The 26,317-nt window shown below is 37.2% G+C and overlaps 1 protein-coding gene across 1 annotated transcript; it reads left to right on the forward strand.

Moving 5' to 3' along the window:
* Window positions 1-1,251: 1,251 nt before the first annotated feature.
* On the forward strand, window positions 1,252-17,802 carry LOC128265317 (uncharacterized). The gene is made up of 3 exons (XM_053001240.1): window positions 1,252-2,783; window positions 13,240-14,123; window positions 16,956-17,802. Exons 1-3 carry the CDS (start codon window positions 1,979-1,981, stop codon window positions 17,289-17,291), a joined length of 2,025 nt encoding a protein of 674 aa, XP_052857200.1. The 5' UTR covers window positions 1,252-1,978; the 3' UTR covers window positions 17,292-17,802.
* Window positions 17,803-26,317: the final 8,515 nt, after the last annotated feature.

The following is a 26,317-nucleotide window of genomic DNA, read 5'->3' on the forward strand; positions in this document are numbered from 1 at the left end:
AATATTTTCAACTTCTCAGGTTCCATGTATTTTGGGGTCCTGATTACGAATAAATAGGTCAAAGTTTGCGTCAACAACGATTTCTTGGAAAATAACAGTGATAACCGTTATATCTTCATTTTTGGTCATTTCTTGCAAAAGATTACCTTTGTAAGAAAAACACATTCCAACAAAAATTGAAGGTTAAAATTGATGATCAAACTATCTTAACGTTCATCGGTACATATTCGCGTTCGAGAGTGTTCTAGAATAATTATCGGTTTCTTGAATGTTATCCTCCCTTCCTACACAAACCACCAAAAACTTGTGCCACTGAATATTAATAATATAAAACAAAATAAAAAACAATAATAAAAACCATAAGCAAATAAAACCAATTAAAATTTCAAAACCATAACGTTAATTCAATTTATAAAAAATAGTGAAGTTACTTGAACGTTAAAGTTTAGTGATGCCACCCCGGTCCAATTAATTGTGCGCTCATTTTAAAATGACGGTTTGAAGGCAAAACTTTTTTACGCAAAAGTCACCAAACATGAAATGTGTGTTCCAACTAGATATCCACAAGTTGATACAATAACGGTTCTTACCGTTATTTTCAAAGAAAAGGTCTTGTCGCAAACGTTGACCTATTATTTCATAAACATGACCCCAAAACACACAGGTCCTAAACATTTGAAACTGATTGAGCGTTAGGGATTTTTGGCAGTTTATTCTAGATTTGTATTAATAACGAAACCAGCCAATTTTTTTTCGGCTTAATCTCGTTTTTCTGAAGTCTATATTAAATACAATGTGCCAGTAACGGAATTTTCATTCAAAACATTGTTAATAAGATATTTTTCAAGTATTAAAGATACCTTTAAAAAAATTTAAATATTTTAGACTTTCAATACGCACAGCATTCATTTACTCTTACTTATACCTGCATACCTAAAAATCTGCTTGACCTTTTAGTGGATTTAGACATTCCGGGCGTGTACACTTTTATGTACGCACATATTTCGCTGATCTGGGGATTATCCACTCCCCTTCAAGAGCCCAGCCCAGCTGAACCTACAACTAGGTCGAGGCTCAATCTATGGCTCTCTTGTGCTCTCTCTCTCTCTTTTTCTCTATCGCACTCTCTCTCTCTCTCTCTCGCGCGCTCTCTCTCTCAAGCCTGCCTTTAGTCGGTCGGGCAGAGAGCGGAGAGCGGAGAATCGCAGAGAGCGACTTCCGATCGCAGACCCGAACAAAGACCACGTAGATGACGCTGAGTTTTTCGCCAGATTCATTTTTCAGGGAGACTTCGTCGCGTAGACAAGCCCAAATTCGAAACGGGCGCCAGCAAGTCGATCCGGCAGACAACTGCCAGTTGATACAGGAGTCTAAGCAGCCCCTGCGCAGTGGAAAGTTACGCAGCGCGCACCCAGAGTTCATAGTGTAAAGGATAAGCCGGGGATTGGACGCCATATTTGTTTTCCAAGCGCTTGAGTGTGTGCGTGGCTCAGCTCCGGTGTGTGTAAGTGCAAAGACTATCGGCAGCCTTTGCATACCAAGTTTTCCGACATTCCACTTAAAATCGAACAAAGTTAAGCCCGGGAATACAATTTTCATAGCCAGTTTGTGTCTGTGTGTGTGTATGTGTCAGCTCGCTATGGACGAGTGTGCGTGCGCCCGTGTTGGTGGAACCCGATCGAGAACGCTGGTGTGAGTGCAAGTGGCTTGAGTGTGCAGCGCAAAATATCCGCTTACCTAAGCGAAAAAGTTCTCTCGTAACGGCCTAAGAACCGCACCTGAGCACAGACACAGTCACAGAAATACCTATGCCAACAAACGTGGCCAGCACACAAAGCGAAACCAGAAAGTCCACATTTTTTGACCTGCTCTTCGCTCTTCGCTCTTCTCCTCGCGCTCTCGGTTGGAACGTCGCTCCCCAAAGCTCCAGCTCTGTATCTATAGTACTACGTTTTCGTAAGTCCGCTACGTAGCCACAATGGGCGACTCCACGCCCATCTGTCGGTGCCGCGTGCTCTACCTGGGCAGCGCCGTGCCGCGCCAGAGCAAGGACGGATTGCAGGGAATTCAGGAGCCGCTGCGCAGCCTTTATCCTTCGGAGGGGGCTGTGGGCGCCAAGGGCATCGATAGCTGGCTGAGCGTCTGGTCAAACGGCATCCTGCTGGAAAACGTGGACGAAAACCTTAAGCAGATTACGCGCTTCTTCCCAATCGAGTCGCTGCACTACTGCGCCGCCGTGCGCCAGGTGCTCATTCCGGAGCGAGGCAACGCTCACCCGGAGCCCAAGTTCCTGCCGCTGGACTCGCCCTTCGCCCGGATGCCACGCGCCCAGCACCCACCCATCTTCGCCGCCATCCTACGCCGCACCACTGGCATCAAAGTGCTTGAGTGCCACGTGTTCATCTGCAAGCGGGAGGCGGCCGCAAATGCGCTAGTCAGGTGCTGCTTTCACGCCTACGCCGACAACTCATACGCCCGCCAGTTGGAGACGGGCGTCGTCGGAGGGGGCGGCAGCGTCTACGGCACCCTGAAGAGTGGTGCCGGCAGCAAGTCCAGTGCCGACCTGACCAGCGTGGGCCTGGCCAACGGAGTCGGAAATGGAGGCGGTAACCACCATCTAGCCCTGTCCAGTCAAGGTGGCTGGCGATCGAGAGCGGGCAGCACTACGACGCTGAACAGTCTGGGACGCGCCTCCAACGGCCACGCCCCTAATGGATCAGCCATGGTCATGAACGGTGGCAGCACTGGTAGCGCGGCCGAAGGTTACACATCCGTCAAGAACTGTAAGTACCCTGCCCTTAAATGTATTGACTTTATTAGTTTTTCAGCAAAAATATTGAACAGAACATTTAAATTTTATTTGGTTTGGTGCAAATTACTTTTCTTTTTCGTCACGATGTTTGTTATCAAGAATTTTGTTTGTTGAAAGTGCGATCGTTGCATTCAAACTTCACTTATTATGAATAATATTACACTAGTTTCGAAAGAAATGGTATAAATGCTCGGATCATGCTGTCCACACTCGATTGATTAACACTAGCAAAGGCTTTGGAAAAATTTGTTTAATTAATTTAATAAAACACTAATTTCTAAATTGTTGTTTTTCATAATATTATGCGCATAAAGTTAGCAGAACAACTTTTGAAATTTAAACTTTTTTCTTATCGACAATTTGCCGTTATCTATCCGTAAATTATTCGTGAAAAGGAAAAAAATTGCCACTTAATTTTTCTAAAAATTATGAGATGTTCTGCTAACTTGATATCAAGTTAGAAGAACAACTATATTTAAAAAAAAAATCCTTAAAACAGGAGCGGCAAATTTTTTTCTTTCTCGATTAATTTACTGATAAATAACGGCAAACAATTTTTGGAAAAGTTCAAGTTTAGTAAGATGTTCTGCTAACTTGATATCAATCATTTTTAAAAAAATTGAGCGGCAAAATTTTTTTTTCCACGAATAATTTACGGATAAATAACGGCAAGTTCTCGATAAGAAAAAAGTTTAAATTTCAAAAGTTGTTCTGCTAACTTTATGCACATCATAATATTTGGTGAAATAAGTCATGAAATAATGCATTTCTGGGTACGTTAATCCCCACTCAACTGGCGATTCATACTTTTCGGGACGTTATTGTTTTCAGGCAACGTTAGATGTTTTCAACTGAAAGGAATTGTCCTTGAATGCTGAGGACAAAAAAACTTCAAGATTGAAAAAAATAAGGTTAGCCATAACTATTTTATATAATATTATGTGTCAACGTACTTATTGTAAAATAAATTCTTTTTAAGACACGAAGCACAGCTCTGTACCTTTGGTCATAAGACTCCTTGGACTTTTCAGACAATTTTGTCATTTATAACGAAATCGTAACCATTTTTTCTGTGTATGAAAATTGACTACTAAATAAAAAAAAAAGTGAATTTTTACACTATTATATTTAGCAGTTTACGTATTTTGGAGACTATTATATTTAGTAGTCAATTTTCATACACAGAAAAAATGGAAACGAGATGATTCTCAAGCGGATGAAATTGAGAACCAATTAATGTGCGATATTTGGCGCATCTCTTTGAAAACTTCGAAAACGTAAAAACGGTATCAAATAATAAATAATAATACGCAAGTAAATCATAATTTTAATGTTTTCAATAATAATTAGTCTGCTGTTAGTAAAATGAATCTTACAATTATTTTTTTGCATTTACTTATCGAAAAAGGAGAGTTAAAAATAAAATATGTTTTAAATTTAATTTAAACACGGTTTCATTATCGGCCAGCTCCAATATCGTCATAATAAATCCATTACAGAATCTTTGACCCAAGAGTAAATTAAAAATGTTGTCTAGTTCAAAAATTCTTGCTTTGCAGCCATAATGACCACTTAAGTCAAAGCTACTAAGCTCCCTAGTGTATCAATGACGCTTTTGATACAGCCGTCGTCGGTTGTGACGGCGCTGACCACTAGATTTAAAGAGGGAAAATATGTTTTGGTATTTTGATGCGTACCAAACACTTTCCACTCATTTAAATTTCAATGATGGCGACCAGTCAGCAAACAACACGGAAGCCGAGAAGACGAGGCTTAAACCAAACCATGTTTAACTTTGCTGCTTCTCCGTCCATCGGTTATAGCGAAGTTATGATAATTACCAGTAAATTGCTGGAACTGAGGAAAGCAGTTCTGCTTGTGTCTCTGCACGGTCTCTATCTGAATTTCGCTCTTTGACTGTCAAAGCTGCTGCTGTCAATCGCGCTCCCAAGTTCATTCATATTAAATTAGCACAACTCTGTCTGCTTGTTTACTGCTTGCAAATAGAAATCAGAACGCTCCAGGCGAAACTGGAACTGTAGCTGTGTATTCAAAATCAAAAATAAGTCGGAGACGGTTAATGGATTCAATCGCCGTTGAAACGATTTAAACTAAGAAATTTGTAAATTTCCACATTTTGTTATACATAGTTCCCATTACCAAATAACACAAGAACACAAAATCGAACTTTATGAAATTTCCGCGAGCCGATTGTAAATTTTCATAAAAATGTGGTACTCATGATTAAGAGTCCCAAAGAAAATTATGTTCCATCAGCTAGGACTTCCGCGGTATAGCTAAGAATGACATTTTGACATTTTGAATGACATTGATGACATTTTTATTTAAGTGGAGTTGCCTAATTTTTGTTGGTAACAAACACTCTAAATATACTCGAAGATATATTTCTTAAAGGCATTTTAAGCCTGGAGAAATGGTGTACAAATCTGACTTTGACGTCATGGATAATGGTTCAAGCCGGGAACTTTTTTTTTTAAAGCGGTGGTATGCGTTTGTTGGGTATTTCTACCTTTATGTCAAATTAATTCGTCAATTTATTTGATATGTATAAAAGCAGAACAACTAATTAATTAAAAATTTATTTTAATAAACCTTATTATTATATATTTACAGGATTATTTTGTTTATTTTCAAGAAAAAAGTTTAGTAGTCAACAATTAAATTAAAAGAGTAGTGAAAACCATAATCTTTAAAATATCTAAACCTCGTGAAAAAATACAAATCTTAATGAAAAGAAAAATCTCATGGACACACTGTCAGTCTTAAATTAGCTTGTTAAACAACTGATTTCATCGCTTCTCGACAGAGTTTCACTTTAGCACTCTCACACTGACGTATTCTGGCGAGCCTCTCTGGGACTCTCTCTTTTCTATCCGTCCACCGCGGTTCCACGTTCCACTGCGATTTCACACTTCCAGCTGGCTTTGCAGCGACTCAGCTTTAGGAATATGAAAGCGCCAGGCAAGACCACAATCACAATGAAATTAGCAGACCCATCCGAAATTTTCTCACGCGTTCATCTCAAATTACTCACAAGTTGAGCGCACTTGCATGTTTATAATGAAGGTTTGAGGCCCGTTCCCGACTTCCCAATTGGTTCCCTGCATTAAATTGCGTTGGTGGAACCTGTTTGCAAACCACGCGACCACTGATCCCAAAGGAACATTCAATCTACTCAGTAAGAAGTTATCAAGCCTGAGCGAGAGAAAGCGGAATGTGCTAGAGCTTAAAGGGCAAAAATGAGAAGTCGGTGGTAAAAAGGCTGTGAGAACCAAGCAGACAGGGATAGACATAATATCCTGTTCGCATGAGGCTAGCTGCAAGTCACTTAATTTGGTTTTAATGAAGCTACTGTTTTATTTCAATTGGCATGCTTTACAGTCTCCAAACAATAACAAGAAAGGAAGCCAACTTCGGCGAGCCGAAGATTATATACCCTTGCAGCTATTGCAAAAATTAAATATTCTTGAACACATTTAAACTTCGATTTATGTGCGTATATGTCCAAGAACATTAAAGCTATGATGATTTTCAGCTTAATTATTCTATCGTTCCCATGGCAGCTATATGAGTCCTATAGAAACTTATGTTCCATCAGCTAGGGATTCCGCGTTATAACTAAGAATACGAAAATTCGATGTCTGACGACATTTTTGTTTATGTAGCCCATATCATAAAATTTATCTAAATTGTTTTGTTTTGCTGACAAACGATCTTAATACCATTTCCCGGCTTGAATCATTTTTCATGTCGTTGGAATATAACTAATTGGAAGATCCCTAATTTTACATAATTTCTCTAATCTAAAAGTGACTCTTAAATATATGTATTTAATGGAAAAATGTTATAATGTTATATATTGTTCATAATGTTTATAATGTTTGTGTGCATACTAAGACTTTACAAAAACTTGACATGACTCCAATGCTCTGCTCAAAAGTTACTCAAAAAAATTGTTTATTTTAGATTTTTCAAAACAAAATTTTTTTTTTTGATCGTCGGCCTAAAACAATTTGTAGGACTTATTTTGGGATTCTGTTTTTCGACTTTTTGGGAACGTGTCTTGTTTAGCGGGATATCAGCTAGAAAAAGCGAAATATTTCTTTTAAATGTCGTTTAAGAGGTATTTTTAAATGCTAATTACGCTATTAATATAGTTGGTATAAATACAAAAGATTTAAAAATTTAAAAATAAGTTGTACATTAGTATTTTTTTTAACTTTTTCGCGAATTTTTTAAAAATGGAATTTTTTTAAAAATGGCCATTGATTTGTTTTTTTTTTTGTTTTTTACTATATACCCTACGCGGCTCCTCAACTTTTGATACATGACACATCTTTCTAAAAACTTTGTATGTATAACAATTATTATTATTTATTTTACGATTGTTCCTATGGGAGCTATATGCTGTAGTCCGATCAGGCTCGTTCCTGCAACAGAAAGACAAGTTTCTTGCAGATAGCTTTAGAACTGAGAGACTAGTAAGATAAGAAATGCCTGTGTAGGCATAAACCTGGATGAAGCGGTCCGAATGGGAACATTTGAAAAGTGTATTTATTTAGTCGAATGATTATTCATTTTTCGTCACAAAATGTGATATCAGATATTTTATTTGTTGAAGGTGCGATCGTCACGACTTTTTTACCTCGTTAAGGTGTTTAGCTTACTTCAAATTTTTTAATGCTTACATACTATCAAACCAAATTAAAAAAAAATATCCTATGATATTGTTTTAGTTTTTTTAGAAAAATAAAAACTGTTAATAATTCCTTAAAATATACTTTTCAAATAGTAAATATTAAGAAATGATGTTTAAACAAGTTAAGAAAAGAACTATACCTTTGCTAATAAGCAGTTTGTATTGGGACTTAAATGTTTTTAATATCATATATATTTTAAAGTTATAAATTTAATACCTTTGTGAAAAGCCGATTTTTATATTAGCCTCATTTATTTTATAGTACTGTTTAAACGAAAAGGTTTACAAAAGTTGTTTCCAACTATTTTCGTTTGTTACATTCCTAAGCTAAAAAACTAACTGTATGTTGATTCATTCAGGGCTCTAATCAACTAATGTGGTCTTTATCGGACTTACCGAAGAAGATTTAAAATGGGGCTGTACAAAGTAGTTTTCTTACCCGAGGCTCGGTACGACTCTTCTTTATGTGACTTCCTTTTCGGTCAACTCTTTACTTTAAGGAGTCATAAACAGTTTTAAATGATTGAGAACGCTAAAGTCGAGTTAGATTAGATACCCGTTACTCAGGCAATAAAAATTCTTAATAAATATTCCCCCAGAAAACAATCGGGTTATAGCTGGCGCTATCTGCCAAACTGCATTGACAACACTACAAGCAAAGAGCGGGCAGCACCCACCCCCGCTACAGCGACCTTATCTTGTGCAGAGCAGCGGCAGACCACACACAAACAGTATAAAACCGCTGTCGGCACACACACGTCTTAATTGCGAGCATTTTATAGTACGTGCGCTCTTCGCTGCACTTCATTGACAAACCCTTATTTTGGAATTGCGTCAAAACAAAACAAAACAAGAATTGCCAATAAGTTCCAAAATAATGTCTCGATTTTAAAAGCCTCGATTTTAAAGCCTAATAACTAAGGCCTTACATGTCTCAGAGTGATTTCGCGATTTATAGGCTTTATAGTGGGCCGTGTTGTATAAACTTGCGCTACATTTCAAATCCAAAATTTCTAGCTTTGATAATAAATTCATTTTTTTTTAAATGTTTGTTCCTTCGAATATTTACTAGATTTAACATCACTTTAACGAAATGTGTTTGGATTTTAAACTTTGGAGGATCCAGTTCAGAGATAAAGTGGTCACCGCAAAACGTTTTTTTTTAAGACGAGCTCCCGTAGATCAGCTATAGCTCCTTTCCAAAAAATATGTTTACAAATACGTTCTAAGTAAAAATATCAGATGTGAACAAATTTCTAAATTAATAATAAATTTAACATTTTTTCCAGAAAAATTCAGGAAAGTTCGCCTTTTTTCGTCCTTTTAACTGTACATAAACTCCTAAAAAGGAAGTGTAGGCGCAGGCTATATAAAGTAGTATCCTTACGCGCACTTGCAATGCCATTCGTCTATTCATATTGAAAATTTTTTTTCGGTGTATCCTTTGCTTTAAAAGGAACAAGTTAAGTCAGATACAGCTTGAGTTTAAATACTTTGTCAGTGTAAGCAGTTTTAAATGTTTTAGTTTTTCGCGTTTGTCATGCGTGCCATTGGGCAAGCTAATTTTTTCTTTTATAATAGAAACATTTTTTAATACTTATTTTATAAAGCGCACTTACATAAACCTAGTTTATCAGCATCAAAACATCTTTTTGTTTGCTGATCGTCAACGATCTATCCAAGCAACATCTTACGGACCTTACCCAGAGACTAACAAATAATAACAAACTGCAAATTGAATAAGTAGAAAACTGCAGAGTATCAAACTGTTAATATGCACCATTGGCACAGGGTATACTACAAGCATAAACTGTAAAATACCCGTCAGCGTGGTCAGTTGCCCATATTAAAGTGTCGGAGCGTCGCTACAGCATTTGGAAACACAAGTTACCTTCTTCAAATACCGGCTTCAGCCGGGCTGCAAAAGTTTTGGAGTACTTATTACGATCATCGACCATCTCGCAACTTTTTGTTGCTGTTGCACAATTATGCAAAGCCAGCACCGACTGGGGGCAGAGAAAGGCGAGTGCAAAAACAGAGACGGGACACAATAACCGAAATCCAGTTATAGTTCAACGACTTAGTTGCATGCAGCAACCGCATGATAGCTTTTTCGCGGGCTCGACGGAGTGATTACAACTAGGGACCCGATCGCTATTGAAAAACATCTAGTTTATTAAGCATTATAAGATTTGATGCTAGGGCTAGTCTATTTTAAATAAAAACAAGATAGGAAGTAAACTTTGGCAATGTTTAAACACATTTAAGCTATGATGATTTGCAGCTCAATTATTCGATAGATCTTATGGCAGCTATATAAATTTTAATAAAATAAAAATTATTTTTAATTTTTTTTTTGTTTTGATGGACGCGTTATGTTAAAGTAATCCGAAATTTAAACCGTAATTCTGAAATATTTAACCAAATGTCGAAGAACTAAACAAAAAAAAACGTATAATTTTTTTCATTTATTTTTCCGATTGTTCCTATGGGAGCTTTATGCTATAGTCGTCCGATCCGGCTCGTTCCGACTTATGTACTACCTGCAATAGAACGACAACTTTTGGGAAAGTTTCATGCAGATACCTTTAAAACTGAGACTCTAGTTTGCGTAGTCATGCTAATCAAGAGTATATATACTTTATAGGGTCGGAAATGTCTCCTTCACTGCGTAGCAAGCTTCTGACTGAAATTAAAATATCCTAATTACTAATTACTTTGGCGTACACATCTTTATGCCACATTTAAATTAGTCAGCCAAGGCATCTTGCCTGTGTGAGTTCTTAACTGTTGTGTTAGTCATTCTGTTGACATTCCGATGTGACATTGTCGGCCTAGATACCGACTTGCAGCTGCACCTGAGTACCTCCAACGTTGGGAAAGCTGCATGCCAAACGGTTGATTTTGGTTTTTTTTTTGTTTTAGCGCTGGTAACACAAGCAGCAGAAAAGCCAGAAAATAAAAACCATTTGAAAATTTGTCTGGCAATTTCGTTTTCTGCCACTCCTCTTCCGTTGGAATTTGTGTAGCACCGAAAAGCAGCTGAATGCCAGCAGGGTGCTTTACAGCCTTAGATACGTGGTATTTCTACTCAATCGGCCTTTTCCGCCACCCTGTATGAATAATACTTGCTTTTAGTTAGTAACAAACTCCTATTCCGTCTGCCATTTATATTTTCACGCACGCATGCGCACCTCGGTGTCCCTCGGAGAGTAAGTGAGAGTAATAATTTTACTTTTGGATGACCACATTCACTCAACTTCCTCTGATAATGACGTAAGCCGAAATGATTTGTTGAATCGAAGATCGGGAAATTTTTGAAACATTTGCTAAAAATCCTTGATCAAAACAGGGGCACAGAAAATGTGACGCAAAGTAAAATAAATACAATTGAATTGATTTACTTACACATTAAAGCCAATGAACTGCTAGTCAATGAAATGATCATGACTCCGACGGACTTCCGCAGTCATTTACGCAAATTATGTTTCGTACACGGTAAAAGTAGCTGTCTATTTACTAAACGGTAAAACTAAACTGCCCGACTAAGCTTCCTGCTGAGCTAACTATGTTTTGATGGCCCATTTGTATGTATGTTAATATATCGTTATATTAATGCCTTGCAGTGTCTGTTTAAAGATGCCATTTAACGATTGCAACCAAGACAGAAACAATACGAATTTTTTTGGTTGTAAAACCATTCGCTTCTTTTTTATTAAAAGTAGTTTAGAAAAATAAAAGTGGAAAAAGATTTAGACTAAATAAGGCATTTCTTCCTGTGCCGCCGCAATATGTCTATGTCAATACATATTGAGCTGCTTTTTGGACCGAATTACCAAAAGTATATTTCCTTCGTAAATTCAAAATTTTGGTGCCGCAAAAGACCCCCACTTTCCAAGCGTGAGCGACGAGAGCTCCTATGCTCAGCGTCCGCCAAGTCTTTGGGTCAATAGTCCCAAAGCCAAGCTGGTTTCTCATGCTAGCGGATGAGACAAGAACGCCCAGAAAAAGCCACCGGAAAGAAAAACAAACGAAACTAAAAAGCACAAACCAAAGAGCTGCGTTAAAAATAGTACGAATAGCAAGATACTGAAGTGGGCAGAAAAGACTGTTGCAAAGTGACTCTTCGCATTGTCGCTGGTCAAACAGGTCTCTAAAATGGCTAAGCGTTGCACGGCCCCCAGACGATCGGATTCAACTTTCGGGCTGGTGCTTGCGAGGTCTGGTTGCGGACTAAACGCAGTGAGGTGGACTGCGGGTCGGAGGTGTGGTGACAGTTGCAGGTGTAGCCACTCAGGTTATTAAACTACTGTTATTTATTACAAAACCGTTGCTTCCATGGCCCAAATGCGCTGCAATGTGAGTAGATATTTGTGGGCTTGGAGAGGCCAGTCGGACCGACTTAATCGAAATCCCTGACCAGTTTATTTGAATGCGTTTGACGACGCGAGACCGCGTTCTTGGCCCGTTTTCGTGCATAAGAGCGGATAAGACGCGCTCAGTCGATGGCCAGCGTTTTGGCTAATTTGTTTTCGAGTGCTTTGTCCAGCTCTGGCCACCACTTGCCTATCTTCGTTATTTAATGACTCAGCAGCTCGAGACAAGTGCGCAATGGTTACAGATAGTCAGCAGAAAGCATCCGTCGGCCATGAAGGTTGGAGGAAAATTAACAAAATGCTTCAAATTTATATTTATTCTGAAGATCTGTAGTTTCTTTAATTTCAGTCATATTTCTCACATTCGTAAACTTAATAGACTAAGAACGTTGCTACTAATAAATGTACTGAACCGGCAGTCCACGTAGTTACATATCGCAGCGAAAGTATACAATACACAGGTAGATCAACTCATACAACAAAACATAGTGGCCCGACTACTAAATTCACGTTTCTTAGCTAACCATTATCAAAATAAATATTCGTCCAGAAAATATTCGGGTCTTAGGTGACGCCATCGTATGTAAACATTTTGACATAAATGAAGCAAGTAGTGGTGCTGAATATAAAAATTTCCTTAAAGTAACTAAAATTGTATAACTATTATCATTAAAAACATATAGCCTGTTTTTCAGCACTTATTTTTAATTTATAGCCTTTAAAGTGAAAAAAAAACTATCTAGAATCTTGCTTGTGCGGGAGCTCAACAACCGGCAACACTCAATTTTTCCTCAACTCCAGGTGTAAATTGTTTAAAAACCTTTTTTTTTTAATTGTTTAAAAACATTTTTTTTTTAATTTTTAAGGTATTATTTGTATTTTAGTTGCGATAGAGCACCTAAGTCGTTAAAGACCGTTTTAAGACAAATCGTTCACAAGAAGCCGGTTATATTAATAACCAAAGAACAATTTTTATAAAGAGTATTATTTGGTCGATAGTAAAAATATTTCTTTGGCACAATTGTGTTGAATGTGTTTCAGTACTTAAGGCCTGAAAGCTACTAACAAAAAATAAACATTCTCCGCTCTCCCACTCCCTGTTATTAACATGCGTTTAACAAAACACAAAATTTTTTAGTCCACATGTCTTATCTATAATCTTTAATCTTTAATTTATAATCTTTATTATATAATGCCTTTGTTTAAAAGTGCAATACGGTAAACATTATAATGCACTGTGGATCTATAATGTGTGAATGTTGTAAATGTGCAGAACCATTTTATATTATAAAGCGTCGCCCTTCTAATAAATGTAACATGGTCTCTTTCAGTTTATGGCAGCAGTGCTGACCTCAACGTGACCGTCGATGACGGAGATGCATCGTACAACGGCGACGAGAACCACAAGGTCTGGAGTGGGTCGCAGGACCAGCTGGATAGTATAGGACCCGTAGAGAGTCCTTACGAACTGTTTGCAGGAAACTCCTCCACCTTGGGAAGGCCTCTTCGGGCGCGCCAGATCAGCACGCCCATCGATGTACCGCCACCTCCAGTAAAGGAGGAGCGCAAGCCGAAGCGGGACAAAAAGTCGTCCAAGTCGAGCGGCAGCCAGAGCCTTTCCGGCACTCTCATCCGCCCGAAGCCAGTGCACGCGGCAGCGCTGCATCGCTCCGGCTTCCAGGGAGCGTCCGGACCTGGCAGCATGATCTACGGTCACGTTCCCATGCCCGGACACGGACCGCACGCCGCTCGGTACCACACGATCAGCCACCGGGGCTTTCCTCCAGGTCCACCAAGCCACCTGGCCCATCACCAGCCGCCACATCCTCCACAGCACCAGGTTCACATGATGCACCACCCTCACATCGGTGGCATGACGCCCATGCAGATCCCCGTGATGATGCCGCAGCAGTACGCTACCCTTCAGTCGTCTCGCTCTACCAGCAAGAAGAAGAAGAAGGACAAAAAGAATGGCGCTGGCGGAAGTGGCGGGGTTCCCGTGGGCATGCCCATTGTACCGCCTATCTACGCCTATCATCAGCAGCAGGCCATGGCCACCGTCCCGTCCCCCCAGCTGGCCCAGTCCCTCATAGGGGAGAACCGGGGGTTGGGCCACTCCAACCGCAAGCTGGCGGCATCGATGGGCAACGGGCTGGACGACTCCGGCAACTCGGGGGCAGAGTCGCCATCGCCAGGCGGCACCGGCATATACAAGGTGTGTGCTGAAACCCATTTTATTTTCCATTAAAAGCAACAGAGACCGCAATAGTCGAGTTTTCCGATCATTAGGTTACTTCAGACTTCATAGCCTTATAGCTTCAAAAATAATTGCTCGATTTTATTTTTTTGTGTCTACCGATAAATGTGACCGAGCATACATTCCCATGGGACAGTACATACATTCACGATTTGTGGGAGTTAGAGTGGGCGTAATAATAATTAACAGCCTTATTAATATTTAAAGAAAATAGGGAAACTTTTTAATTGAAATTCAAGAGATGAAAATTTTTTTGCGATTTTTTGGGTTCTTCTTTTCGAAATAATTATACCCTTTAATCGTTGAGTAATCGTTGATCAGGATCATTAGCCGAGTCGGTCTAGACATATCCGTCCGTCTGTCTGTCTACCTGTCTTTTTGTCCGCCCGAATGAACACCGAGATCTCTGAAACTATAAAACCTAGAGATTTGGGATTTAACCTGCTGATTCTAGTTATGCCTTTGCAGCGCAAGTGTGTGCCACTCCCACTCTAACATTTGCAAATGACGCCCAAAATCAGATACGACAGAAACCTCCTTTTGGGTAATATGTGTATATATGTACGTATATTCGGTCAATATCGATCGGCACAACAAAAAATAATTTTTTAAATCGAACTATTTTTATACCCTTGCAAAAGGGTATTATAATTTCAGTCAGAAGTTTGCAACGCAGTGAAGGAGATATTTCCGACCCTAAAAAGTATATATATTGTTGATCAGCATCACTAGGAGAGTCGATCTAGCCATGTCCGTCTGTCCGTCCGTTTCTACGCAAACTAGTCTCTCAGTTTTAAAGATATCTGCATTAAACTTTCCTAAAAGTTGTATTTCTATTGCAGGAAGTATATAAGTCGGAACGAGCCGGCTTGGACGACTATATCATATAGCTCCCATAGGAACAATCGGGAAAAAGAATTAAAAAAATTTTTTACTTTGATGTTTTAACATAGTAATTACGGTTAACATTTGATCAAAATCGCACGACTATATCTTATAGCTCCCATGAAAACAATCGAATATTTAAAAAAAAATTGAAAAAAAATTGTAACTTTTCTAATTTAATTTTTTTTATGCAAATCGGAAAACAATATCATATACGAACGAACAAATAATTAAGGTGAAAATCATCATAACTTCAAAGATTGTATGCGTATGTGGTTAAAATGTTTAGATGATTTAAAAAGTATTTAATTTTTGCAATAGCTGCAAGGGTATTTAAGCTTCGGATTGCCCAAGTTTGCTTCCATTTGTGTTTTAAAAGTTATTGGCAAATAGGTTTTGTTTTGCCGCTCCATCCAGGTTTTTGTCTACACAGGCATTTTTTATCTCAGCGTGACAAATGGGAACATTTAAAAAGTTTTTTATTTATTCGAATGCTTATTCATTTTTTATCACGAAACTTAATATCATATATTATATATGTTTAAGGTGCGATCGTCACGAATGTTTTACCTCGTTAAGAGGTGTTTTTGTTTGATATCAGAAGTTTTTGTTAGAAATATAGTCAAAGTACCCCAATATTAACCATGGTTTTTACAAAAAAAAAAAACTTTTACCTATATTTTAGTACTAATTTTGTTTAACAAACTACGTTTGACAAGACTTTATAGCTTAACAAGAAAGGAAGCAAACTTCGGCAAGTCCAAGCCTACATTTCCTTGCAAACATTCCAAAAATTAAAATGTTGTAAAAAACAATATTTTTATATTTGTGCTTTTATGTTTTACAATCAGCTTTTTTATATAGTGGTCTGATTTAAATAAAATTAGAACCGTAATTCTGAAACAATAAATTATTACTTTGTATCGAAGTATATTCAAATCAATTAAAAAACAGCCAAATTATAAATTTTTCATATGTTTTCCGGATTGTTCAAATGGGTGCTGTATGATATAGTCGTCCGATCCGACTCGTTTCAATTTATACTAATAGTTGTAAAACTGATGGGCTTGATGCGTAGAAAAGAGTGGAAAAACAATCGGACATGGCTATATCGACTCTCCTAATGATGCTGTTAGGGTAGGGAATGTGTCCATCTAACCGAAATTGAAATACCATTTTTAAGGATATAAAAATTAACGAGAAAGTTATTTGGCCCTACATTAAAATTTTATAACTTCGTTAGAAGTTATAGCGGTGCAAAGTTGATCTGTGTTTAGCGATTTCCCGCTAAATAAGCTAGTTTTTCAAAAAGTCTAGAACAACCTTTTTTTAACGACCTGCTCAACACAAAAAAATTATTCCAGAATTCTAAAACAAGTCCTTAAAATTTGTTGAAATTGAGAAACGATGTAGAAACTTCTTTTATTTTTTAAATATACCAAAAAAAGTATTTTTTAAATAACTTTTGCATGTAGCAAATTTCGTGTCATTCGACACGTTTTTTCAATAAAATTTTAACTATTAAAAAAGTGTAATATTTTACCATCCCAAGCTCAGGAACTCTTCTTAAAAATTAAATAATAAATAAATCTTGGTATATTAAAGTAAGTCTTATGTTTTGCGATTTTATATTTTAATGAAATTATTTAATTTTCGAATAAACTCTTAATTTTTTAGGTGCCTACTTCCTATTCAACGAAACTACTTAATAAGTTAAAATATTTAAAAAGACTAGGAACTTTACCTGGAACCTTGAATCGAACTGGGAATTTTTTCATGTTTATAACGGAAACGATCCCCAGCTAAAACATGCCAATTTAGAATTTCAGAACACAAAGTCTAATAATTTCTGTTTAACCAAAGATCTAGTAAAAAGTGCAGTAATTTAATTTTGTATTCTTACAGCGCAAAGGACACCTAAACGAGCGAGCCTTTAGCTATTCTATACGCCAAGAGCATCGCAGTCGCAGCCACGGATCGTTGGCAAGCTTGCAGTTTAACCCGCCGGACATAAAAAAGGAGCGCGAGATCGCCCAGATGGTAGCAGGTCTTGACCTGAATGATGGCGAGCGACACATTGGCTCGAACACACTGCAACGCAAGCAGACGGCCCTAATGATGTCAAATGGCGGGGGACAGGGCCTTGGACCAGGCCAGCACGCTCACGCTCACCCTACGCATCCACATGCCATCTACGGCCCACTGGGGCCCGCCAGCAATTTTGGAAAGCCGCGGAGATAAGAGCTTTTGTCCCTTTAATTTAACTTTTGGGTTGATCTGCAACCGCGAATTTTACGCATATATACATAGATTTACACAATGTTTATCGATGCTGGTCAAGTTTAAAATTGGTACGATCGAAAGCGGCAAGTGAAGAATTACAGAAAGCACTCTGATTGTCTTTGTTGTACACCGGAACAAAAATATGGTGGCTGAACAGTCTAGCAGAGGTCTGGGCGAGAACTCCCACACGGAAACCAATTCTACTTAAATGAATATGTGTGCCTTATTAGGTTTATACTAAAAGTACGTGCGCTCGCTAGTAACCATAAATCCACGAGATACCATATATTAACCATTATAATGTGTAGTGTAGTATATTATAATAAGTTTACCCTTTCCGGCTCGAAGGCGATTACAAATTCTATAGCTTCGGTAAACTCATCCCGCTGAGCCGTAAATAGCCTGTATGCAATTAAACATGTATAATAAATACCTACAATAAACTGTTAACAGAGTATCTACGCCAAAACGAATGTTTCTTCATCTCCAGGTGCCCAGCTGTCGTCCTGCCGCTTCCAAGCACAATTGCTGGGTCTGGTACGTAGTGGTACCTTCACTTAAGCTAGATTGATTGGCAGAACTTTCCATAGCCAGACCTTTGGCTCTGCCAAAGTTCCAAGTTGCAGACGTGTGCCCCGCATGTAAAGAGAAAAACCTGCGAGCCTTGACTGCGAGCGAAACCGATCTAATTGATTTGCATGCGAATGAGCCGAGACCTAAATGTGTTTGCTTTGTGGAAAGACAAAGCTTTGGTCCGGGATCAACTCGACAGCCCAGCGACTTCAGCTATGTTTGAATTTTGACCAAAATTTGTATACATCAATGCGATTGATTATGTAAGTCAGGAAAGCCGATAAACAAGCAAGCCCATTAAAGGGTTTGGCATAATCGCATAATCGCAACGGTACCCCAATAGTCAGCAAGTGTGACATTGTCAATCTTACGACTATCGCCGTAAATCAAATTTGGCATAGGTTAAAAGACAGTGCAAGTATATTACCGTTCGGTTTTTCAGGTTTTAGGCATTTGTTATGGCTGCAATTCATTGGGCCGCGTTGTGCGTTGTGTAATGCCAGTGCCTGCCAGCAGCTTTTGCCGCCGCATCAGCGGCGCACTGTTTTTATGGAAAGTCAACAGTTTGTGAAACAAGAAAATTCAACTCATGACGAGTTTTATTTGTATACGAACATTCTACAACCACACGGAGGCCTTGCGGTGGATGAAATCAGATACCCATTTTCAGTTACAAATTAAGCAAACAATCCAAATTTATCAAATTTTATCTGATCGTTCATCTTAGCTTTTACAAATAGTCGTCCGATCATCAAGATTTTTTAACATGATCAGTGTGCACATAAAAACATAATTTTGCGAATTTTTCAAGTCTCTATCTTTTTATCCAAACAAACGGTGTAGGGACAGAAAGTCGGAAGGCCATAGCTATATAAAATATACTGTTCTTGCTGATCAACAAAATGTATTTTATAAAGGGTTGGTAAAATCACTTCACTGCGTTACATGCTGCCCAATTTTATAATTTTGAACGGGCGGAAGAAATTCTTTTTTGTTAAAACAAGATTGTTACTGGGGTACAGATTAGGTAAATGCAAGCGGTCGTGTCCTCGACTACGCATTAAGGCAGTCGTGTCCTGGAAGCTCGGGATATAATTTTAAAATAGTAGGATTAGCCGTTTTCGAGTAATTTTGGTAACCGATTTTGAAAACACCATTTTGAGAAAAACGCCTGCATTTTCAAGCACTCTGAAACGACTTTCACGGGTAAGACATGAATTTTTCTGTTTGTATTTATAAACATATTTACATATAGAAAATAAAAAAAAAAATTTTTTTCTAACTGTATATAAGCTCCTAAGAAACTACGTTTGGGAAGAACTTAAAGCTTAACTTACAACAAAGGAACCAAACTTCGGATAGCCGAAGATTATATATAATTGCAGCTATTCCAAAAATTAAATTTTTTTTTTAAACAACAATAATCAGGTTTTTATGCTGTTATGTTTTACAATATCGTTGTTAGAACGGTAATTCTAATCAATTGAAAAACAGCGATGATACTACTACTACTTATACTTACTACCAGCAATAGAAAGACAACTCTTTGGAAAGTTTTAGCAGATTGCTTTAAAACTGAGAGACTATTTTGCAAAAAAAACGGATAGGCAAACCGAAGGAAATGACTAGATCGACTCTCCGAGTGATGCTTATCAAAAAATTAGAATACCATTTGAAAGGATATGAAAATTAACGAAAACATTGAAAGTTAAAATTTTAAAACTTCTTTGCTTTAAGATATTTTCATCTTGCTTACAAAAAAGCAAACTATCTGATTTCATAAAAATTTGCTTGAATTAATAATAGTTTTAAATTCAATTTTTCAATAGTAATTAATATTATACAAATATTTAGTAAACATTAAAAATGTTTATTCCTTTAATTTGAAAAAAAAATTTTTATAACATAATTCCCACTAAATTTTGGAGGAAGTTTTTGCCCACGCATCGTTAATTACTCTGAACTCAGAAAAATGGCCATTTTGTTGCTTATTAGCTTTCGAAAATGTTCTTTCAAAATTACGCGATATTTATCGAGAGATGGCTATTGTCGTTGTCGGATTATTATGGATTTCATAAGGCAAACCGATTTGGAGTACCAGTCTTTATTGGCCGGACTTAAGGACCTATTCACTCGGTTTGAAAAGGCTGAATCCAACTTTAAAGGCCGTTTGGCTACCAGGATGGCATCTACTGATGTTGCTGGAGGCTGCACGGTAGACGCTTCCACTGGACCTACATCTGCCGCTGGCTATTCTGGACCGCCCGATCGATTCGCACCTTTTGTTCCGCAACTCGTCAACATTATGTGGAGTCGGTCATCTGGAACCTAAGTCCTTATCGGGCGTTTCTCTAAAAAAAACTCATTTTTGTATCCCGCCTTAGTCCTGGTGCTTCTGAAGATGACTTCAAAAACTGAGCAGCAAACTGAATGTTTCTCGAACCGAACTATCGTCTTGAAGTTCAAGTTTAAGCAGACGTAAAATATCTTAGCTTAAAATTGGACTTCCTGATATTTATAAGGCTCTGGATGTTTCTATATGGCCTGGACATGTTATTGCTCACGAGTACGTAAACATGCTTAATGCACGGGCCTCAGATTCCTTTAACCAACGTTCCGAAAAACTTAATAATTATTTTTCCTACCCTACCATAATGTTCGCAGCTTATTGGGCAAACTTAGTGAACTGCACGTCAACAGTGTCTCCTTCGATGCCAATGTGATTGCTTTTACCGAAACGTGGCTTTATTCCTGTTTATCTGACTGCGAAATATTTGCTGGAAATTATGTAATATATAGATGTGACCGCACATTGGGTCTTGGCGGTGGTTTTCTTATTGCCGTCAAGTCCGATCTTGTCTAGCAACGCATTCCGATAATTGGAACGGACAGCATTTTAGAGTTTGGTGCAGTTCTTCATGATTAAGCTTCATGATCATTTCGTTTTTCATGCTCGTATATACAAAGTATTCATTCAACCCTCGACTATAACGATTATCTTATTGTTATGGGCGACTTTAACCTCCCTGCCATATCTTGGATGCCATCAACTGATTCAATTGCACTCGTTCCTACCACGCCCATGAGTTTGTTCACGGTCTTATTGATCTTCCATTAGGACAACTGAAATCAGTCTAAAACTGCTCCAGAAAAGTTTTAGACCTTATTTTTGTTTCGGAGTTCGCCAATGCATACGTAACTTGAATTAGCCTCTCTCCAATCCTAAAGACGCTTACTATCCTACACATGAGGTTACTTTAAAAGCAACAGCTCCATTACTGTCATGTGCCGAAATCGAACCAGCACCTTTTCACTGTTTTCGAAGAGCTAAATTCGCAGAAATGAATAGGCATTTATCGGAATTCGATTGGTCTTTTATAGATTCAAACGATGGTCCCTTACGCATTTTAGAACAGTTTTATGGTATACTCGCGTCTCATAGGAACCCGTTGTTCTCTCAAAGAGTCTCTTTCCTGAAAAACTCCATGTCCAGACTTTTTAAGAAATTTAAGAGAACCGGGCTGCAAGTTGACCATTCGAGGCATCTAATTGCTCGTTTAAATTTCTTAGTCCACAATTCCGAATGTTACAAAAGTTACCTAAGCTGTTGCAGATTAGAATTCCAAGACAACCCCAAGCAGTTCTACGCATTTGTTAATTCAAAACGAAAATCACACCAATTTCCATCTTGCCTTCACCTTGATACGACATCCGCCTCTATTGACTCCGATATTGCGAACTTATTTGCAAAATTTTTCCAGTATACGTACTCTTTTAGTAACGATAACACTTTATCCTACCCATGCCCTCTTTCTCACTCCAACTGTGTTTTCATTAAACTAATTAGTGAGGATGATGTTATACAAAATCTGCAAGCAGTCAAGACGTCTTTCTCTTCGGGCCCTGATCTTGTACCAAGCTGTGTTATAAAAAAATGTGCCGATACTTTGTGCAAACCATTATCTAAACTTTTTCAGATATCTTTCCTAAATTCCTATTTCCCTGAAGTTTGGAAGGAATCTTTTATCATTCCACTTCATAAAAAGGGAAGCTATCCAGACATTTAAAACAACCGCGGTATTGCAAAACTAAGCGCGATCCACAAGCTTTTTGAACAGCTTATTACCGCTCAGCTACAGCACCAATGCAGCTCAGTAATGTCCCCAACTCAGCATGGCTTTATGAAACGAAGGTCAACGACTACAAATCATCCCTCAAGGATCGTCGGACCTGCCATGGTGTCATGTTTCTTCACAAATTAATAACTGGACTTGTAAATTGCTACCTACTGGGTCAAATACGGATCTCCATCACTGTAAGGTTTACTCTTCCCCTCGACCTATTGCCCTCGATATATGTAAGACGAACTTCGAGGTACATTATGTTCGCAATATAACGAACTATATTTTTTGATATTTTCTGAATGCTAATTTAATTGTAACAAACATCCTAACTCACCTGTCCTCGCCCCCTCCCACTTTAGGTGAATCCGGGTACTATATATGTTTATGTTGGCAGATATTTGCTAACTTTAATGTAATAAATAAATATCAAAAGTTGAGGAATCGCAAAGGCTATATACGTAAAAATTAAAATCGTTAGAGACGATTTTAAAAATGTTGCAAAAAAAGTTTGATAAGCATTTGACAATACCATTTTAACGATATAGCTTTTATTATTTCTAGCCGATTTCCCGCCAAATAAGCTAGATTTTTGATAGATCGTAGAACAAACTTTTTTGTAACAACCTGCCCAGCACAAGAAAAGATATTTCAGGATTCTAAAACAAGTCCTGTACTTTTTTTGACACTGAACAACAGACACCGAAACATATTTATTTTGAGATATACCAAAAAAAATACTTTTTGATTAACTTTTGAACGGATCATTGGATTGGGTGACATTTTCAACAAAATTAAACTGTGCTAAAAAAGTGGAGCATTTTACCAAACCGGTCCCAAGAGCTTCAATTTAAAAAAAAATTTGAGTATCTTTTTGCTTGATCTTGGCTGCGTGCCAAAACGGAGTCGCAGGCTGCGTCAAAGGTTTATGATGCGGCCACAGTGGCAGTTTACTACGTAGCGGCAGAGGGCTTTATGATCAGGGAAAATGAGCCATTATCCGACCAAATTTTAATAAAATTTTTCTCGAGCTTTACAAAATATATGTATTCAACTCCAGTTGTCTGTTGAGATTGTTGCTAATGAATAAAAATATGGGCTGTTAACCCATTTCAAATTGTTTTAGCTTCGATTAGGGGATTGAACCAAATCGATTAATAAGGTTCCGGCTAACGAATTGGTTTGTTGATATGCTGTAACAGGGTTCAGCTCCGAACAGGGGCTAAAAAAAATATTTTTTTAATTAAATAATAATGCAAATTTTATTTTCATTGTTTTTCGTAAGTATGTGTATCTTTGCATTAAGTCTTATAAAATATGTCGATTCTAACGTTACGTTCACATGGACACGAAGATGTTAAAAAATAGATTTTGTTTAGCATTCCGTATGTAAAATCCTCCACAGCATTACTGGAACTATCCTAATATAAATATTTATTAGAAAACTGTATAAAAACTATAAAAATTACCTAATTCAAAATTGCCAAATGAATGTCGTTTAGTGTATTAACTGTATTTTTTATATTATTTTTTTAGTGGAAGTGGACTAGATATTAACAAAACAAAATCACGTCTTAACGAGATAAATTTTCGTGACGATCGCACTTTCATAAAAAATTTCTAATATCAAATTTTGTTAGGAAAATGGTTAAGCATTTGACTAAAATAATACACTTTTTATACCCTTGCAGAGGGTATTATAATTTCAGTCAGAAGTTTGCAACGCAGTGAAGGAGACATTTCCGACTCTATAAAGTATGTATATTCTTGATCAGCATCACTAGGAGAGTCGATCTAGCCATGTCCATCTGTCCGTCTGTCCGTCCGTTTCTACGCAAACTAGTCTCTCAGTTTTAAAGCTATCTGCATGAAACTTTCCCAAAAGTTGTCTTTCTATTGCAGGTAGTATATAAGTCGGAACGAGCCGGATCGGACGACTATAGTATATAGCTCCAATAGGAACAATCGGAAAAATAAATTTAAAAAAATTATAACTTTTCTATTTTTTAATTTTTTTTTTAATTCTTCGACACATAGTAAAGGTTAATTATTTCAGAATTACGATTTAAATTTCATCAAAATCGGACGACTATAGCATATAGCTCCCATTGGAACAATCATAAAAATAAATTAAAAAAATTATAACTTTGGTGTTTTTAATTTTTTTTTAGTGCATCGAGATATAGTAATGGTTAAATATTTCAGAATTACGTTTTAAATTTCATCAAAATCGGACGACTATAGCATATAGCTCCCATAGGAACAATCATAAAAATAAATAAAAAAAAATTATAACTTTGGTTTATTTTAATTGTTTTTTTAGGGCTTCGAGATATAGTATTGGTTAAATATTGCAGAATTACGTTTTAAATTTCATCAAAATCGGACGACTATAGCATTTAGCTCCAATAGGAACAATCGTATAGCTGCCATACGAACTATCGAATAATAAAGCTGAAAATCATCATAGCTTCAATGTTTTTAAACATACACGCAAGTAAATCAAGGGTATATGAACTTCGGCACGCCGAAGTTTGTTCCTTTCTTGTTAAGGCTTTTTGTCCACACAGACATTTTTTATTGCAGCGTGCCGACTGGAAAACATTAAAAAGTGATATGAACACATAGTACCAAAAAGATAAACAAAAACAAAATTAAAAAAAGTTACATTTTAAACCGAACATGATATAGAAAAAAATGATCCGGTTCCGATCCGGTTTATATACGAAATAAATCGTCGCTCCAATTAATTGATCGGTTCCTTTATAAAGAAAACCTCTAAACCACTCCGGTTTTGAGTAATCCAACTCCGGACACAAAAAGGATTTCGTCAAAGTACAGCTTATATTCTAGAAAATGTGTATCAGCAAAGAGAATCATGCTCTAGTTGACAATTCTCTCTCGATGCCTCTCCAAGAGTTTTTAGTGCGGGCCTAAAATGAATGTTGCATATATCATATCCAATGGTGTTCTCCAATATATTCGCTCCAAAGAAAGTACAAGCTTAACATATTCATGTAAGTCCAGCAGTTTCAACCAAATCCTTATTTGCAGCCATCAAAGTTTTGCTATGGGGCCATCTCCATTTAGTTATTTATTTTGGTTTTTTTTTTAAAGTGGTCAACCCGATAGCAACATCATTGTTATAAACATTTTTTTTAAATGTTGTTTTTTGAGATCTCAACAAATCATGTCAGCCATGACACACATATTTTTTTGGTAACACCACTTTACCGTCCTGTATCTCGGCAATTTTGTTTTTTTTCATTTTTTTACAGTGTATATATGAACAAGAAAAGAAGCAAACTTCGGCAAGCCGAAGTGTACATATCCTTGAAGCTATTGCATAAATTAAATATTTCTTAAAACTTCTAAGTCTAAAATATTCTAAAATATTTTTTTGAATATTCCGATTGATTCCATAGAAACTATATGATAAAGTCGCCCGATTTTAATCAAATTAAAACAGTCATTCCAAAATAATAAACCATCACTAAATGTCAAAGAAAAAAACATCAAAGTTATAATTTTCTTTAACTTTTTTCCGCGATTGTTCCAATGGGAGCTATATAATATAGTCGCCCGATCCGGCTCGTTCCGACTTATGCACTACCTCCTGAAGGGAGACAACTTTGGCCTACAAGTTTGCGTAGAAACAGACAAACGAACGGACAAACGAGCATGGCTAGATCGACTCTCCTAGTAATGCTGATGAAGAATATATATACTTTGTAGGGTCTAAAATGTCTTCTTCACTGCGTTTCAAATTTCTGATTGAAATTATAGAACCTCCTAATGGGGAAAACCTTAGTTTTCGAATAAATCAATTCACTAAAATACTTATGTTCTCCTGTTTGAACTCGCAGATATGCCATTGCACCGTAAGCGCTTCACAAAATATAGGCAGTTGTCAACCCAAAGCCGAAGTTTTCGGTAAACTCCTTATAAGTTTTTTCCACTTTTGTTCAACTGCTGGATATCATAAATACAATAGTTTAAAGCAAGATAATATGTTGATAATAAGGATATATAATTTATATTGTTTTGTAATAATTAAAGCACGTGCAATTAGATTATTGAATTTTTATTATTAATCTCGAAAACGAAGAGGTTCCTTAAATAACTCACTTTATTATATTCATAAGATCCGGACCTAACTATGGGGACAGCACATGAAATAGTTAATCCTGATAAGCCGCTTGTATATAGGTTTTCTCCTGAGCCTGACTTCGTTTTTTCCTTAAAATATTAAATAAAAAGAAAAACAAAATATTTTACGAACAAGCAAGG

Source organism: Drosophila gunungcola, unplaced genomic scaffold, assembly GCF_025200985.1.
Source record: "Drosophila gunungcola strain Sukarami unplaced genomic scaffold, Dgunungcola_SK_2 000113F, whole genome shotgun sequence".
Classification (NCBI taxonomy): Eukaryota; Metazoa; Arthropoda; class Insecta; order Diptera; family Drosophilidae; genus Drosophila; species Drosophila gunungcola.